This window comes from Rhynchophorus ferrugineus, unplaced genomic scaffold (genome assembly GCF_030347505.1).
Source record: "Rhynchophorus ferrugineus isolate W39M unplaced genomic scaffold, kcgeb_rfMv2 rfM1, whole genome shotgun sequence".
Taxonomy (NCBI): Eukaryota; Metazoa; Arthropoda; class Insecta; order Coleoptera; family Curculionidae; genus Rhynchophorus; species Rhynchophorus ferrugineus.
In genome coordinates, this window is record NW_027472580.1 from 85,216,097 (window position 1) to 85,237,012 (window position 20,916).

At 30.1% G+C, this 20,916-nt stretch overlaps 1 protein-coding gene across 3 annotated transcripts in view; it reads left to right on the plus strand.

Moving 5' to 3' along the window:
- The window catches only part of Scp2 (Sarcoplasmic calcium-binding protein 2), a 198,846-nt gene that overhangs the window by 162,975 nt on the left and 14,955 nt on the right, over positions 1-20,916 (plus strand). For all 3 annotated transcript variants that reach the window (XM_076396242.1, XM_076396231.1, XM_076396251.1), the window contains one exon: positions 17,082-17,154. In XM_076396242.1, coding sequence (XP_076252357.1) covers positions 17,097-17,154 — 58 coding nt within the window. In that variant the 5' untranslated portion in view covers positions 17,082-17,096. The remainder of the gene's footprint in view (positions 1-17,081; positions 17,155-20,916) is intronic.

A 20,916-nucleotide genomic window follows, 5' to 3' on the forward strand; every position in this document is an offset into this window, starting at 1 on the left:
TATATTTGTGATATGGTAATTATGATCACACAAACCAACAGCAAATTGTTCGAAAAACTTTTTAAACCAATTTACTGAAATGTTACACGTTGAGTTCTTCCTATAATTCTCTCACAACATGATATTAATTATAAGTATCAAAAAATTGCGAAATTTTAGTATATAACGATTTAAATACCCCTTTTTTACTTACAAGAATGTTAAATTATCAAAATATGAATGAAAGACGCTTATTTTTTATAGTCCTTTTCTCGATACCTTCCTCAATTGTGATGCATTTTCTTGTTCTCTGTGAAGTGACCAATATTAATTACCCATCATGTTGATATTAGATATAATGAAGGCTCATGCTTTCGTTTATCGTCTTTTATGTCCAAAATAAAAAATCAAGATGGTTTGCAAGGAATTAAATTTAAGGCTCATCAGATAACCAAGAGTTCAACCCGTCTATCCTTTACAGTCTCTTTAAAGAGTATCTAACTCTCATTCAACTTCAATTTACGATTATCGGCCCTAATGAAAATCTGTCCTGTATAAATTTATATACTAATATTTAAAATAATCACCATTAAATCTTACTTTATGTACAGTCATGGTAGAAGAAGTTTTAAGCAAAGATCTTGTTGGATATCAAAGTTTTTCTTACGGGCCATTGTTTTTAGGCCAATGTTGACCCCTTAGTCTGTTATCCGTCCCATAAACAAAACCTTTTGATGGGCAATGAGCTTGAAGGCAATTTTTACATCTCCACACAGCGTCGGATCATGAGCTCTATAGTTGATTTTCGTAAATTTATGTTATATGTCTTTATATGTACTCAATGATTAACAGTCAATAAATCGCAAATATTTGCATTAAATAATAATAATATACGTTTTAAACCTTAATATTGAAATACTAAAACGTGAGAAATTGGTGGGCGATACAAGTATATTCGATTGTTTTGACCCGAGTGGAGTGATGGATCCATGTTCCTTCCATTGTCACGTATCGACGCAAAAATTCCGGTTTGTTACATTTAAACATGGTCAAACATTGCTCAGAATCATCAACACATTATTGTTTTTGATCAACAACAACAACAACGTACTTTGCACTTAGATTTCTCATAGTGAAATGCTCATGCAATATAACACCAATACATTCTTTTGATATCTTTACGATGTTAGCTAACTCATGTACTTCTCGATCATTCAAAAGGATTTTGTGGATTTTTTGAAAATGTTTTCTGGTGTTACCGCCTCATTTGGACGTCCACTGGGTTCTGCATCATCGATGTCTCTACAACCACATTTGAAGTCATCAAAGTTTTATTGTTCCATCAGGAACGGAACGGAGTTCTTATAGCACTTTTCAAGCCATTTCTTCGCTTGAACAGTATTATTCCCATCAAGAAGCAGTGTAAAATTAAAAGACAAAATTGTTTTTGATGCATTGCTTTGAAAATAACAAAAGTGTATCACTCTTAACCCAATAACTCACAAACTTATGAGTATATGAATATCATGAAATTTTAACAGTTTTCTTTTAAAGGTTATTATTAACTGAAGAAACAGTGAATGTAATAAAACTAGCGCCATCTATGTGTTAGGCTTGGAACTTTTCAGTCATCATCATTGGCAAGTCGGGAGACTTAAAACCGAGGAACATGGTTCGAAGCCCACGTTAAGCAGTAGATTCAGTTCAAATAAACCCTAGTTAGTAAAACTAAGACTCTAAAATATAACAAAGAAACGTAGGCCAATCCAATAGAAAGAAGACGTAAAAAATCACGATGGACACCCTTTTCGAACTAAAACGTTTAAATTCGAAACGGCACTTTCTCGATAAAATATCGTTATTAAAAAAAAAGGAACCATCGAAGAATCTACTCCTATCTTATTCGTATTTTATTTTCGAGAATTATTTCCTTCCGTCTAATAAAGATCCGAAGCGGAAAAAAAAGGAGAGAAATTACTTATTTTTCCGACTGGATTCATAATAAGAAAAGATTAACTCGAAGAAAATGCGTCGTCGTTCGTTCCTTCGGCTCCCTTTTTACCTACCCCCGTCGCGGCAACTCTTCGAGCTCCAGAAAAAAACCCGACGACTGTCTGTGACGTTTTGCGTAACGAAATAAATGCCTTTTCCCCGTTTATTTCGGCGGAAAGGGATCCCGCTTATGAACGATGGAAACCTAATGAACGTGGCGAAATGGTAACCGACCGAAATACTAAAAGCTGATTACGCATAAATTCAAGATAAATAATAATGTCGCGACTATTGAAGAGTGGTGTATTTTTTATGTCATCCATTATCTGATGTCGTAAACTCGATGTTCATTATTTCGCCTCATATACTCGCCATTTTGACTGTCATTGATTTATCCATTTATTGTTCTTTTATTAGATTGATACTTGTTTCCATTATGACCATTAAGATTTTGTAATGTAAAATTCATTCCAACTACACAAAAGTATTACGTGGCGTACATAACGAGAGAAATGGGCGCAGGACGGCGTATTTCGGGTCATTTTTCTGATTTTTTATTATTTTTTTAGCCAATTAAAAATAAATGTATTTTGTTTATATTTTGAAGGTTTATAAACAGTTTCAAAAACTCCCACAATGAAGATATAGAAACTAATTTTTCAAAAGGATTAGTTTAGTGACCCCTCTATAAGAACTTAAACGAAAATTAAAATATTTTTGCAATGTGAAAATCAAGTACTATCTTTACCATTTCATTTATATTTACATGCAATAAAAAATAGTAAACTTGAAAATTTTATTTTGGTTCTATCTCTCTATAAAGAAGTATGTGTAAAATTTCATAACGATTGATTAAAAACTATAAGAGTTAGAATATATACAAATTCGAAAAACATATTTTCGAGAAAAAGGCTTTTAAAAGTTTAAAGGAGTAATAGTAGATTTATGTATATGGCATTCATTAATTAATTCAAACAAATTAATAATTAATCAGTTATCCTTGCACTATATTTCAGTCCATCATCAACTTCATACGAATCATTTTCAGCTTACTGTTCTTCTTTTGGAGCTTCTTTACTGTCCAGAGACCCTTCTACATTTTATCGGATTATGCACCAATAATCAACTTTTTGAGCATAATTGAAGCTTCTGCTACCAACGGTAACATTAAACTCGTTCAGAATTGTTGAAATACTGGAATTTCATTCATTAATTAAGCACGTTGTCAAATATGCCGAGACAGAGAAGTTAAGTTAGAACTGTAAATGTCCTTGTTGGGTCACTAATACTTCTATACATTTATATCCAAAATCTCTATTGTTAAAAGGAACAAAGAAACGTTTTCGAACAACAATCAATCTGGTACTCCTACTGCATTTCAAGACAGTGTGCTAGTCAATCCATGTTACATCTATCTGAACAAGTAGTTATCAGAAAGCAACTCATTCACTGACTTCAAAATTAGGGATAGCGCCGATTTAGGGGTATCTGAATTGGCTGAATGTTTTCGTAGAGGACGCTAAAATCTGTTGATTCATTAAGCGAAGAACATATTCAAACTTCTTTCACTTCACTTCACTTTTTTAGCAAATCTATACTAGGAACATAGATCGGATTTTGTAGCAAGTAAATCTTTTCATCAGTATATTCATTATCATTAACGTATTAATAAAAACGAACCTTCTAGCAAATGTCACCGTTTTTTAATAAAAATTGTGCTTTAGATCAAAAATGCATCAAAAATATTTTATGCGACTTAGATGATTTTCTTCTTAACACCTTCTGAATTTATGGTTTTGTGTTCTAAATTATACTTTTTCGCTGTATATAGCTTTAAAAGCCTTCAATTGCTGTTAGTAACATTGATCTGTAACACGTTCAGCTAGTTTCAGCAATATTTCTTAACCCTTTAAATAAGTAACATTAACTTGTTATAGTTAAATATGGTACAGTTTCCCCATATTAACATTAAATAAAATATTTTTAACAAGAGAGTTGAACCGACTTCAGAAAATAAGTAAGGAAGTCACTAAAAAGTAAATAATCAAACTTAGATTTTTAACACAAAAACATCGTTTTAAAATAAAATGTGTACATAATCGTTGTAACAACTAAATAAAAATTAAAAAAAAACTTATTTAACCTAACAATTTAGCTTAATACATCCCTATTTATCTATTTACAATATTATTTTAACTACTACCAACTAATGAAGTGATAAAAAGTGATGAAGTCAGTGACAAGCAACAAATTAGATTTGTTTTGTTCGTAATTTAATTTTGTGTATATGTCACAAAATTATGTTAAAATTCTTGTATTGTTTAGGTCTAGGTAATTCGACAAATGTTCCAATGAAACTGAAAAAAAATTGTTACAATGTTGGTAATCGAATCCGCGACCTCCGCGTGTGAGCTAAACGTTCTAAACATTAGATCATATAAACAATTGCCTATAATGATTCTATAACGTCTCCTATGATATGGTTAGTGTTTAAAAACCAACTGACTGACTTTTACACTGTACTACTTCCGATTTTTCCTCACATCAGTTCTATATCTGAATATTTTAGATAATCAGATTTCTCCCCTTCCCCCATCAGATCCAAACTTGGTACCAATGGGACCACCTTAGAAGTGCACCCTTTCGAATAAAAAAAGAATTTTGAAAATCGATTTATAATTGACGGGTAATTGACCTCCTTTTTTGAAATATGCTTGAGAATGCTTATAAAAATAATTTTCAGTTATGAATATCTACTAATTAAATTATTTTTTTAATAACTATTTCGAATATGGAAACCAATTATTAAAATATTGAATATTAATATTATATAAAGTTATTGTCATTAATTAAGTTAATAATTTAAAGGCTATTATAGAAACTAAAGAACTAAAAAAAGAATATTTCACTCTAAATAATTTAACTCTTTGTTACAGGTTATTATAGGGTATTATACAGTGTTACTACAGATGTTATACAGTTAGTTCAACAAAAGCTATATAATGAATTTTCAGAAATAGAGGAAGAAAATACACAACTTAATTTTTTTTTAATTCTTAATATATGTAGTCGATATTTTGCAAATAAATATTATAGAGTTGTAGAGAAGATAATAAAAATATTTAGATCTAAAATTTTATCGAAATTATATCATATCATTATTCGACATCTAAAAATTTCCAATTTTGTATCTATCAAATTTCCCGAAAATCCAATTCCTGCTGAAACGTTCTGATTCAGTCGGTATTTAGTAAAATTAATGTATGCCATTCCGATTGTGCTTGAGATAAATCCTCTTCGACTAATGATGCCAATTCCGCGTTTTTTTTTGTAATTTTCCGTGTTGCAAATTGGAAGGGCTGATGAACAGAAATTGCCGTACATTTTTGAAAGCACCATTTTCTCTTACAATAAAACTTCCCACAAAGTATCGGTCTCTCCACTCAACAAAACACATATCTTAATATTTGAAGCAAATAGAAATAGAGATGTTCTTGCCGTTCCTACTCAATAAAAATAATTACACTGCCTTTTAAAAGGCGAGTTCATATTTGTACCTCTAATATTCCAGTAATTCCCCTTATATGACTAACAAAATAATAAAATACAATTCCACAAAATTTTGAAACTCTTACTATAACTTTTAATTTAGTTATCAAAATATTCAAACATAGGCCTTTTCCTAAGAATGACAGGAGATTCCTTTTTAAATATATTTCTTCTTAAATTATTTCACTCAAGATTATATAATATGACCGATGACATTTAAATTGAAAACATATACTAAGCAATTTTTTAGGTTCCATCCCCAAACTATGAATCGCTACATCTTTGTTTGATGATAATCGTTTTCCATACAATTTTATTTCAAAAATTAGAGGGAAGTAACAAGTCGTACTATGGTTCACTGATTTCCATTGATATTTTTTTTTATTTACGGAAAAAAAAAATAGTAAATTAGTAAATTAATAATTAGCGTATTATTTTATAACATGTGGGGCGAATGTCCCGCTACCATTTTGATTGCTCGCCATCTTGATTACGTGACGTTTAACTCAGTTTCGTTTTAACCATTATGTTGTGTGGACGTCCAAATTTATTGTGGATTAATATACACCACAAGAACGAGCAGAAATAGTGACAATACTTATTGAAAATAATCCTTCCATTATTACCACTCAGCGGAAATTGCGTCAAAAATATCCCAATCGTCCAATGCCTCACAAAACCACAATATATCGTTTCCATGCCAATTTTCGATAGTACGACATGACAGCAGACAGGCATCGTTCTGGAAGGCAACAGATGTCTCGTAACCCTGAAAATGTGGCTCTGGTGCGCAATAGTGATGCAGAGTCTCCAGAAACATCAATTCGGAGACGTGGTTCCCGTGTAACTGCACGCAGTTTAAGGCAAAATTTGAAAACTGATTTGAAAATGTTCCCGTACAAAATTCAGTTACTTCAAGAATTGCTATCGAGATATCTTGAACAACTAGTTGAGTACAGTAATGCAATCCTAAGGCTGTCTGATAAAATTGAAGATTTTTCGTCTAAATTGATAATGAGCGATGGAGCCCATTTTCTTCTCAGTAGCCACGTCAATAAAGAGAATAATTGCTTTTGGGAAACGCAGAATCCTCAGTTAATTCATGAAACATCATTGCATCTACTAAAAACAACTGTATAGTGTGCTATTCATGCTGGAAGCATCATCGGTCCCTATTTTTTTGAAAATAACCAAAGTGTTGCAGTTACTGTGTTACAAATGCAACACCAAGGACTAGAGAACATGTGGTTTCAGCAAGATGGGGCCACAGCACACACAGCTCGTTCAACAATTCAATTATTGAATAACGTTTTTCCACAAAGACTAATTTCGCAAAGTGGCGATTTAGCATGGCCAGCCAGATCTCCGGATTTAACAGCGCCAGACTTTCTCTTATGAGGTTTTTTAAAATCACAAATTTATGTGAATAAATCTCAAACGATTCAACTTCTTAAAAACAATATTCGTCACGATATTGAAGAAATTCAACCTCACATGTTGCAAAATGTCATGAAAAATGGCTTTAAAACAGCCGAAAGTGGCATAGCGAATCGTGACCAAATAAACTTTTTATGAAAACCTAACTTACTTATCTATTCTTTGAGCAAAATTATAAGCAATCAAAATGGTAGCGGGACTTTTGCCCCACGTTGTATATTCAGAGGTAATCTACCAAAAATGTAAGATCATGATGTTAGATCTAAATCTCATCCAAAATGACCAACAAAATATTTTTAAAACTTTAAAAACCGCATTCGAATTAATGTTTCTAATTTTAAAATAACATTTTTATGGAATTCAAAATTTACTGCCTAATAAGCACAATGTTGAAGTACTGAGCACAAAGCTTAATAAACAAGCTATCATATCATATTTACGTGTTCATTATCGTAAATGACACATAAAAATATATCACAATTACCACAATGAAAATTTTACCCTATTAATTACATATAGCATAATTATTTGTTCATAATTATCGAATGGTATATATTATTAATTATTCCATTAGCCAACAAACGTAAATAATTTTATTTACTATATAACCGGGTTATATATTAATAACAAGACTTAAATTAATGTAACTGTACCAGCCATTATTGCCTATTACCAGTGACATGTAACGTCATATTATTAGCAATTGAAATTGTAGACGCATGACAAACACAGCACAATATATAACATTATAAAAGGCTCAATAATCCTCTTAATAATAAATGCAAAATTACACTTTAACTAAACGTACAACTAAATAATGTGCATTGCTTGATGTGCAAATTTATTTTCTTTTATTTAATAACTTTTTATTTGATTATCAAGGATTTTTTAATAAAATATCTTCTATTTATAACGTCCATTGGTTTAAATATATTCACCAACTGATTACAAGTTTTACAAAATCATAAAATAATATTAAATACATATAACATAATAGCAATGAATACAATTAATTGAAAACAATGATTAACTTTTTTCGTGGTGCACCATTTCACTTCTTCTACCTTCATCCATGCATATGAATAATATATTCCAAACATATAATCAATAGCACATCACTCAATTAGTCTGCGGTTTACGTTCTTCTCACAAACTGCATCTTCTTCACTTTTAGTAAGGAGGAAAACTATTTATTTGTTTAATCAACTCTGACTACTGACTTTCTTTTATTATTGTATTCATTCATATTTTGTATATTAAGAATTTATATATGTTTATTATATGTAATAGATTAATATAGTTGGCAAAGTTGTTAAAGGTAGTACTTTTTTTTCAAGAAAAAACCTAATATTTTCTAGAAAAATTATATGTTTCCTTTCCCCGTTAAGTGCTTCAACATAACAAATTAGGGGATGGCATATTCATATTTTATTTAAATAGTTTTTATATAATTATTATAAATTTTACAAGAACTCTATTTTGCACCACCTCTAATGCACAAGTTCGACATTCTTTATGATGTCTCTTGTGCTTGTCTTGGGTTGCTTTTTGATCTCCTTCATTGACTTTTTCATAGCATGGCATAGGAACCCATTACAATGGTACATATATATGAAATTCCTAACAAACTTATGTGGCTTAATCCATTAAATTTCATCTTCCCCCAAAAACCAGCGTAATAAAATAGGATTTTAACAATTTTTGGAAACAGAACTCTTCTGACCAGCAGTAACAAAAGAATAATTGAAATCCTGTGATCCCAACAGCAGTATGTTGCCTAAGAAGTATATACTCTCTTTCTCTCCGAGCGCCTTCTGTGGATTTATGATTCTTCTATAATTCACTAATGCGAAACTGCATTTGTTTGGTCATGGATTTCCACTTATGGTTATATTCAATTTTAAATGCTTCCTATCATTTTATTAAATTGCCTACCTTTCTTAGCTCCAATATATACTTTCTTTTATAACTCTAATAAATGAGATGTTATAAGTAAGAATATTTTACTTAAGATGCATAGTATCAATTTTTTTCTTCAATATTCTTTTTTTTACATTCCGGTACATTTAATTTCAAAAAATCATTTAAAAATTCTTACCTTTACCTTAATAGTGATCACCTTTTACACCACATGATGGTATATATATATATATATATATATATATATATATCTTTTTTTCCACCTATAAACTACTTCAATTTTGTTCTACATCTGGACATTTTTCTTACTTAAATTCAAGTATTTTCAGTACAATGTTCCATGCTATATTTTTCACATATCAGCAATAACGAATTTAGTATTAAAAATTACGCAGATAATATTTATAACAAATATACATAATATATTTTCCAACAGTGTATACAAAAAACTACTGACTCAAACAAATTTAAAAATAAGATTTTTTAATAAGATTTAAAATTTTTAGTGAGATTAAATAATAAGGTATAAAACAAGAAATAAGATTTTTAATTTTACCCGTAAAAATTATCCAGCAGGCTACGTTTTTAATAAAATCCGAAACAATAAAGTTCATTAATCAAAGAATGCTTTGAAAACGAGCTGATGCCTTGAGATTAAAATAAACGTAATTATCCTTGTTAGTTTTGTTCGAGATCTATGGAGAACGTATTATAATATTTCGTAATTAGGTTAGAAAAAATTCCGTGAAACTCAACGAACTCAAAGTTTCATGTCGTTTGTTCAGAAGATGTATAAAGCGTAATTGAAATTCTACCGGAGATTCTGTTCTCTTATTTTAGAAATGTTGCTTAAAATACCTTAAATACATTTAAAGCTTACGTTTAATGAAATTATTGTATAATTATTTAAAATGCAAAGTACCTTTACAGGCAAATATTTTAACAGTCTTGGTATTCAATTTTAAATATTCTTTGTTGTTAAAATTACTGTTATTTATATTCAACAAATGAATGTTGGTTAATATTAGGCATAAAAAATTTTACTGACGTTTTTGACTATAGATGGCGTCAATTACAAAAAATCTAGTGACAATATTAGACACCCCTTAAAGAGTTGAAGCCTCGAAAGTTATTGCAAATGTAATAATATCAAGATACAACAGTTATACATACAGATACAATACAATAGTTAATACAAATAGTATTAAAATGCTTTTAAAGGAAGTATAGAAAAGCATAGAAAAATGAATAGAAAAAATATTCAATAATGCACCCTGAAACCACAATAGATCTTCATTATTGTATTCATGTCTAAAAAATAACGAATCACTGTCTATAACAATGAAGAAATATTTGTTGCTAATAAATAGAGTATCTATTTATTAACAACAAATATCATCCGCAAACCATTCAAATACACACCTGTTTCTAAGTAGTTCAGCGACAGAATACAGTCACAGAAGAATTCAACTGATTTGTAAATGACAATTGATTACCTTTTTACTTTTGAAGCTCATTAATTTTCATTGTATTCCTGTGTCTGTTTTTCTTCTTTCTAATAATCCCATCAATCTGAAACAATTACGTGGTTATACCTTTTCAACAAATAAATATATTTCCGACAACATTACCATATTGCAAACTGTTCTCGTCTTATATTTGGATATTCACCCTAGTGGTGTCGGCCATCGAGAAAAACATCGATATTATACAAAAATATCGACATATCATTTTCGATATTTTCAAAACAAAATCAATATATCGCAAAAAAAATGTTTAAGAAATATACCTATTTTTTTGAAAAAATATCGAAAAATATCGGCTTAAAAAAATATCGATATATCGTTCAAAAAATGTCGGCCGATAATATTGATATTTGATTCAAAAAATATCGATATATCCAACTAACAAATATTATTATTCAACCAATTGTGGAGAACCATCTGTCTGTTAGTGGTAAAACTAAATTGATATCCTTATATATAATATGGGAATGTATCCAAAATTTCATTAGTAAATTTAGCTTTCATTTTCGCAAATTTTTAAGAAGTCAATAAGTAAATTATTAATTTATAGTTTTGCACATTTTTTCCAACCTAATTATATCACTTGAGAGATGCCCAATTCCTCAAGCAGAAGCAGCCAAGTACATCCGCATTCATCTCAATGATAGATTGAATTACAGAGATAGTTAGTCGAAAAATACAAGCAAGATAGAAGAGTGATTAATCAGCCTATTTGGGCTTTATTATTTGGGCAAGTCAAATAAAATATGAAGGAAAATTACAAAAGCACAGCAACTTGAAAGCACTAGATTGAAGCGAACCAAACCACACGAACTTATACATCGTGGAGCAAATGTTCCGCTCCCATTTCGTTTGCCCATAACTTATAGGAAAGATAAGTAAATTTGATTTTCATAAAAAGTTTATTTGGTCTTTGACATTTTTTTTTCGTTACAATTGAAAAATTATATCGCCTAAATTCGGCATTTTTCATAACATCCTGCAACATCTAAGGCTGAATTTCTTCAATTTCATGACGAATATTATCTTTAAGATGTTGAATCGTTTACGGCTTTTCACATAAGCTTTTGATTTAAAAAACCCCCGTAAGAAAAGTCTGGTGTTGTTATATCCGAAGATCTGGCCAGTCATGCTAAATCACCACTTCGCAAAATTAGTCTTCATGTAAAAACATCATTCAGTAATTGAATAGTTAAACGAGCTGTGTGTACTGTGGCCCTATCTTGCTGAAACCTCTAGTCCTTGCTCTTTCATTTAACAATAAAATTTCAAATCATGTCTTGGTACCGTTCAGCAGTAACAGTAACTGCAAGACCTTGGTCATTTTCAAAAAAATGAGGACGACTGATGTTTCCAGCATAAATAAAAGTGTACGCATTTTAACATCTACCGTTACTTTAGTTCAAATGAAACTAATTTAAATTTATTAAAAAAAAAACATATACTGTATAAAAAATATCTAATAAACAAAAATAATTTTAAAGACCATAAAATAAGGAGAGATATGTGTTTTACGTACTAAAGGAAACAAAAAAAAAGCTCGTAAATTTCTTCGACCTGTTCAAATGTTATGAAGGGACAACATATTACTTATAATAATAAATATCATCTGAAGGATATATTATCACGTATAATTAAAGTCAAAAATTTAAAATATAAAAACAACAAGTTCCCCAATCGTAATGGTGCACTTAAAATTGAAATCAGTTATCAAATCATCACCAATCATACTCAAACTCAAATCAAACCATCATACCAATGAAGATTCGTCAACTCTTGGATACCGATCAGCTATAAAGTATTATAATTATGCTATTATTTTTACACTTATAAAACAAATGTTTGCCATTATATAACACTCCAATATTATGTATTATTCATTACTTTACGTTTCCTAGCAAAACTACTCTGCATCACTTCTCTTCCCCCTGTCTGTCACTCGAAATATATCGGTATATTCACCTTTTAAACTTCTTGACCTAGAAGAAATCTATTCATCGACTTTTCCGAACGAGAGAACTCTGTTAACCCATTTTCGTTTCGGTTTTTTTTTGGTCGAGGAAAAGAAGCTGGAAACCGGAAACAAAATAAACAGAAACATCTCTTTTCGTTTTTGTTCTATACCGAGATCTAATGTAGTGTTGAAAGAGGACGTTTTATCATCTTTCTTAATTATCTTGATAGTTCTATTTAAGTAAAAAGCCCGGAAAATAATTCTTTTGAACAAGAAAACATTTTATGTCGCTTCTATGTATATATAGGGTCTTATAAAGGAATATTATTCATATTTGTTATAATAGGTGTTTTTTAGTGATAATGCATTGGATTAATATGTTATAAGAAATCAAGCCGGATAGTGAATACATATCAAAATATAGAGAAGCAGTTAAAGAAACATACACAAATAAAACATCCGTACATTCATCTTATTAACAGCAAGTTTAATTGAAAAAATCTGCTGACGAATAATGGTAAATTGAATCTACATGAATAATAACATAAAACTTTGCAATATGTATAGCTTGAATAGAAAGTCCCTTTGGAGTTCCACAGCAGGTATCCCAAAATCTGCTGTAGAACAAAAAGAGACTCATTTCTAATATATGAGATAAGCCAATATTGCATTATCTTGGCACATTTCACTAAAGAAATTGACTTCTCAATAAAGTCACTTCTTGAAACCGTACAGTCTTGGATTATTATTTGGATAAAGACATGTTTGTTTGTTTGGTAATAATGAAATTCACATTTTTTTATAATTGCAACAATATATAATTTTTATGAATATATTTAATAATATAAAATGAAACCGTACAGTCTTGAATTATTATTTGAATAAAAACATTTTGTACATCATAAAATTCACCATTTCTTTTATAATTACACCAATATATAATTTACATGAAACAATATAATATTACTATATATAAAATAGCATTTAATTACCATTATATTTTTCCTGTTATAACAAAAATAGTATTAACGATATGGAAAAGTTGGAGTTTATATAACAAATCGTTTTTCTACCAAGACCTTTGTCTGTCTATAGCACCGAAAAGGATAAATAATGAGAAATATTAAATATGCATAGTAATTCTTGTTTTATACTTTGTTAAAATATCTTTACTACCCTATATTCGGCAAATATATTAAACACAAACAAAACAATGTATTAAAATTAATAGTATGATTTAAACTTTGCAAACTGTTGCTATCTTTACAACTGATGAATTAAAGAAAAAATATCCACGAGGTAACTCAGCAATATCTAATATTGTTCTTCTTCTTTTATTAACCGACTTCAAAAAAGGTTGAGGTAACATAGAACCTCCTCCTCGACTTTATATTTTTTAATGTATGTTCGCCGATTTCTCCGTCCATTATGGACCGATTTTAAAAATTATTTTTTTTATTCGAAAGAGTGCATTTCCGAGGTGGCCCCATTGACCCAGTCAGGATTTGATGGCGGAATCCGGCCAAATGGAGGGAAAACCTCAAATTTCAAAAGCACGGGCAAAGTTTTCACATATTTTTTTATCTATAATAATCAGATATTGATGTATAAGGTTATTGCTAAACAAAAGCCGCTCAGTTTGCTTTTTAAGTACTAACCATATTTGATGAGCGGCAGCATAATCAGTTGGTGGTAGTTAAAATAATATTATAAATAGATAAAAGATTTAGATAAGTATTAAGCTAAATTGGTTGTATATAGTAGAATATATAATACGTGTAGTAGATAGGATAAATGAGGTTTTTGTTTAGTTTTATTTAGTGCAACAATTATTATGTACATAATTTAAAAATGTATTTTTTACTTTTTAGTGAGTTCCTAATTTATTTTTTGAAGCCGGTTAGCCGAAATAAGTCAGGGTAATAATGTTTAATGAACACTAAGGGTAAAATAAGTAATTTACACTTAAAATGTTTGCTTCATTTTTCACATTCTAACAGGTTATAGAACAATATGTCCTTCAATTAATATTAAACACATAATATTTTATAGAATAACGTTTTGGTGATGTTTAAATACTTTTTATATAGTGTTTTACCGATTAAAAAAATGACAATCGTTTGTATCTTTGAAGCAAATTTTTACACTTAATATTGTAAAGAAACTTTACCTTTCCATTAGTAATTAATTTTCGTTTGTTTACTTTTATTCCCTTATTAATTTTGGATTATTTGAAATAATAAAATAAAATCAACAAGATGACTATTTACCAACAAGCTGAAGTATTTGGGACAGCGTTATCTTGTATTTTCGTTCATTATTTCAGCAGCAAAACGTGAACCATCATAAGCATCTAAAAACTTATTCAAATTCAGTCCTATTCCCCTTTTTAAACAAAACCACGAACAATTTTAATTTGGAATAAAGTTAATTTTGTTTCATCAATTATGGAACACCATGTCGTTTAAGGGAACCTCCCCCCACTTGTTTAACGAGCACGACTCGTTTTACCCAATTTTCTCATCGCAATTCCCATGTAAATCATTCAAAAACACCCCGCCGCCTCCCTCGGTGGTCGAATCGCGACAATTGCGGTTGATTTAGGGCCAGTTTTGGTTATAATTAATGTCGTAATGATTAAGAAAATCGCCATTTGGTCAGTATATTCCAGAAGCTTCTTTTTATTGGCCCCGAAAATTGTATTTTATCAATTTTTTGGATCAATAAGTATATATTGTACAAAAATTATTCAATTAAAATATTCTCCATAATTCTATTCCATTTTTCAGACAATGTTCATAATGTTCATTATTATATGAACATCATGAACGTCATGTATATTATTATTACTGAGCTGATGTGACGGAAAATCGAAAGTCGTTCAGTGCAAAAGTCATTAAGTTTGCTTTATAAGCACTAACCATAGCATATATCTGATATGCTTGTAGAAATATGATAGACAACTATATAAAAAATATTCTATATAAACTAATATAAAAATAATAATATAATTTTGTGACATACACAAAAAATTAAATTAAAAAAAACCAACAAAACAAATCTAAATTAATATAACTGTTTAGGTTTGGCACTGAATTCAAACTAATCAGTTGGTAGTAGTTAAAATAATATTGTAAATAGATAAATAGGTATAGGTAGGTATAAAGCTATATTGTATGTATTGTACAGATTGGTTAAATAAAGCTTTGGTTTATTTTTATTTAGTTATTACAACGATTATTTTGTACATATTTTATTTTAAAAGGTTTCTCTTTGTGTTGATTATTTTTTACTTTTTAGCGAGTTCCTTATTTATTTTTTTAAGTCGGTTCAATTTTTGTTAAAAATATTTGTATGTACCCTCAAATAAAATATAAATGCTATGGAGATATGAAGATCAAAATAATATTCCAGGTGTTTAGTGTAAGTGTTTACATAATATTAGGTACAATTTCTTATTTAGTATTATTGATTTATTAGTATTATTATGATGATGCTACTCTGGTATATCCCAATTGTTGGTTTTAATTTCAGTTGTATATATATAGTGGTGATTTTGACATCACTGACCTGAAGAAACAAAAAGATTCGAAGGTAATGAATTGCAAGATTTATTGAGAGAAAACAAAACTCAAACTTTCAAGTAGCTTAGGAGTTGGTGAAGTCACTGTTTCTAAACATACGTTTTTATGCTTTTAAAAATATCCAGAAGAAAGTAAAGTGACTACTTCACAAATTGACTGAATATGTTTTTCCCAACATTTTCAATATCGGGCTTTTATTGCTTGCGACGTATGAAACCAAGAGTTTCTTGTAGCATTGTGATTGTGATAAAAAGAGGATCTACTACGACAATCCAAAATGCACAAAGTATTGGGTTAGTTCAGAGATCCATCCAAATAAGTGCAGAAACAAAATACACGTAGATAACATTAAAAACCGCTTAAACAGAATAGAACTAGTACTTCTACTTTACTGTGATTTTACTTCATTATTATTTTATGAATAAAACTACTGAAAAATTGTAATAGTATAAGCAAGAAACAATCAAGATGGCTACAGAAATGTGAAAATTAATAATGGGAAAAGTGAGTAATACCCAAGAGCCAAGAAATTGACATATGGTACATGAATTGATACTGAGAGATATTCAAATCTTGTATTTCATAAATATGTTAGCAGTAGAAAATAGAGTAGTTTTAATAGAACTATGAATGCGCTACGATAATCCAGACCAGAAATCGCTTAATCAACACCATAAACACTACTAATATATTGAGGTACTAAAGCCTAATGAAACAAAAGCACTAAACATGAAGTATTATCTCAATGCCTTTCTAGAGGACAAAATTTAATTTGGGATAGCTCGAGCCCCCTAAATCCAAAGAGCTCAGATAAAGAAATTTTATCACTCACCATCGAAACATAATTTTAATATATGGACACTAACATTTAAGTTGGCAAAATGATTTTCCTCTACATTAATATACAATCAACCGCAACTTTTCTGGAACAATCGTTCATACCAATTAAGACCCAACATCAATCAATAAAGAACATAATTGAAATGAATGAGAGGAGCGCAAAAAAATTGATGAAAGACAGTTTTGTTTTTATTATCGAAATTCCACGGAAAACTCGAATTATCCATCAATCATATTTAGCTAGTAATCCGTCATATAAAATTCGGAATTTACTTAATTTGGACGCTTTTTTGTTTACAGAACCGACTAGCCAACATGCCTATCTCAGAATTCAGAAAGAAGAAGCTCTTATACATCTTCAACGTATTCTTTGGTAAGTTATCTATCACGATGTTACTAACAATCGGTATTCTCATATTGCAAACAACTTTTTCCTTACTAATTTACAAATTAAAATAAATAAAATGTTTTAAATATGAATAATATTAATATTTATATTTTAAGCTAGAAGAATTATTTAGAAAAAACGTTCCAATACCAGGAGAACCTGAAAGTCATTACCGCTTTTTTTTCGAAAATAAAAACTACCTAATATTCTAAGTATATTCTTTAAGTATTGGCCATTTGATTCTATACATCTTATCTTTGAAGCAATTTTTGGATGCCATCCTAAAATAAAATATTTGTCCTTTGTTTTGCTCAAAGAACAGACAGTTTTTTCATTCCTTTAGGGATTTTAGAACTTCTTCGAAATTACTAGTTGCTGTTAGTTGTTGTTGTATTACTAGTTGTTATTAATAGTGTTGCTCTTCAAGTGTGTACCGAGAACTTATTAACGGTTTTTTTCGAAAATATCCTACATGAGTTTCAAGAAAATAGAAAAATTTATTTATGCAAAGTATTGGCCATTTAATTCTATATATCTTGTCCATCTTTCAGGCAATTTATGGATGCCATCCCAAAAAAAACTGTTTCTCCTTTGAGCAAAACAAAAGTTTTTTCATTCATTAAGCCATTTTCTAACTTTTTCGAAATTGGCAAAGTGTTGCTCTTCAAGCGTGCGTGAAATATTTATAGCCGGACAGGGAAAGGTCTGGAGAGCATGGCGGGTGCTTTCAACTCTTCCTTGACCAGTTTTGCTTTATGAGTGTGATGATTGATATGGCACCCATCTTCTTATCTTCTGCATTTTCCCCATTAAACATAATCGGTCGCTAATCGTTTTTTTGGGCCACATTTAACTCTTCTGACAATCATTTTTGAGTTTGGGTTGGATCTTCATGCAATAATTCTTGAATATTCGCATCTTAATTTTTTTCCCGTCTACACAACGTCCTTGCATATCGAAATAACCACTTTTGAATTGTAGAAGCCAAGCCTCAAATATTAAGGTTAGAGCACGGTTGCCGTAAGTCTCTACAAGCAAATTTTACTTTCTGTGGTTTTTACTTCTGATTAAATTAAGGAAAGTGATGCATAATGCCGCAAATGCACGTTTTCTTGCACGAAACTTGAGATTTTCAAAGAGATATAAATCTATGATGGTGTTGTTTTCACAAAATATAACACGTATAGCTTTGAAGCTTTACTTGAGTAGAATGAAATGACATATGGTTCAAATCATAACATTGCATGCTTAAGCATAGCGACATTTATTAAAAAACCGGTCATAACTTTCCGGTACAACTGGTAATATAAATGTTTATACAATTTTTATGTTATCTTAGATTCTCTTACGAATACAAGTGTATAAAACTATAAATGTAAGACAAAATAAATGTTTTAAATAAAATGTGACAAATTGAGAAAAATAAGCCTAAAGAATAATTGAATTACAAAACTTTTATTTGCCACTATTCTATTGATTCTGTTAGTTATATTTTTATTTTAGTTATTCATCGACAATGCAAATGTGGGGTTTGGTAAATGTAAAAATTTTGCTGCATTTTTACATATAGGCAAATAATTTTTACCGCTATAAAAATAATGTCTTAACAAGAAATATCAAAAAAATCACAATCACAATCACAAGTATCAATCTTACACTAAAATGAAAAATAACCTAAGGTGTGCTGTAAAATTTCAAACCAAAGCGTAACACCAAAAAAATCTGGCCGTTGTTCTTGGTTTTATACCTTCGACCCTCTGGTGATCAAAACACACAGTGTGAGGTTTATTACGATTACGGCTATTTGAAATTCTATTTGTCTTTGTGTCAAAAAGCCAAACATTCAATTTTTCTAACATAAAATCAAATGCTGCTGGAAGATGGAAAATATATGTTTAAGTGATTTTCAAAAAACCAAGAAACCTTATTAACGCTAGTTTTATTATTGTTTAAATTATCATACACATTTTTTTTAAATCGCGAATATTCAACTATATTCTATATAAAAAAGAATCCACTCATTCGTTGTAAAATACCTGATTTGTATAAAATATTGAATAAAATATCGATATTATATAAAAATGCTGATATAAGATTGCTTTATTGACGACAAACTTATCACGCAACCAAAACCCAAAGACATTTTAATAATTCATTGTAGTCGGATTTTTATTATATAGAGTTCATTCGATTTATTCTATTGCAAAAAAAACGGCACTTCTAAACCAATAAGAATATCAATTTAGTCCGTTTCAGGGAAAAAAAGCAACGTAAATATTTGCCTTCTTCTCGTCTCTTTCTTTTTGCATACCTCCCTTCTTACCCTACATTTCTTTTTGCTCTTTTAGCCCTAAAACAAAATACTCATCTAATGGAATATTCGGCCGGTTTTTTTCGGTCTCTCTCTCTCTGTTTTTTGCATTTCCACTTTCCACCCTACCTGGGGCATAAATTCTCGAAGGTGATACTCTTTATCACACCAAACGATAATTTATTGGCGCCTGCTATCGCATAAAGCGGTTTGAATCTTACAATGCCGTAATCTTTGTGGAATTAAAATTTGTATGCTACGTTTCTGTATCGAATTCAAATAAGATATGTTCGAAAAAACATCCATAACGTAGAGTTTTAATCGACTGAAATGTTGAAACTAGCACTGAAGATGGTGAACACAGTGGACGCCCAAAAGAGGTTGTTACCTACGAAAACATTTTAAAAAATCACAAAATGGTTTTGAATGACCGTAAATTTAAACTGAATAAAATAGCAGACATTCAGATATCAACTGAACGTGTACATCATATCATTCACCACTATTTGGATATGATAAAGCTCTGTGCAAAGTGACTACCCCGTGAGCTCACTTTTGACCAAATACAACAAGTTGATGATTCGGAGCAGTATTTGAAGATGATCAAGCATAATAAACCCGAGTTTTTGCGTCGATATGTGACAATGGATGAAACATGGCTCCATCATTTCACAGCGAAATCCAATCGACAGTCATCCGAGTGGAGTGTACACGATGAACCTGCTCTAAAGCGTGGGAAAACGCAACAGTAGGCTGGCAAGGTTATGGCGTCTGTATTTTGAGATGCGCATGGAATAATTTTCATTGACTACCTTGGAAAAGGACAGTAACATCAACAGTGACTATTTAGATAATGTTATTGGGCCGTTTGAGGGACGAAATCGCCGCACTTGACGAAAACGAATGTGGTGTTTCACCAAGACAATGCACCGTGTCACAAGTCAGTGAAAACGATGGAAAAAATCCATGAATTGGGCTTCAAATTGCTTCTTCATCCACCGTATTCTCCAAATCTTACCCCCAGCGACTATTTCCTGTTCTCAGATCACAAAAGAATGTTCGCTGGGAAGAAATTTTCGTGAAGAGGTGATCGCCGAAACTGAGACCTATTTTGAAGCAAACGAGAAATCGTACTACAAAAATGGTATCGAAAAGCTGGAGGGTTGCTGTAATCAGTGGATCACCCTTGAAGGGAATTATGTTATATATAATAAAAAAACTAATTTTGCCAAAAAAATGTTTTTACTATGGTAGGCCGGAGACGTTTCAATTGACTTGTTATTATGCAATAATGCAAAATCGGACACTATTGGCTTTACATCAATTATTATTATACCATCAGGAATCAATAATTTATTCAATTTCGTCAAAATTAAATACCATAAATAATTTATTAAAAGTCAAACAATATACTAATAAGTCAAATAATATACATA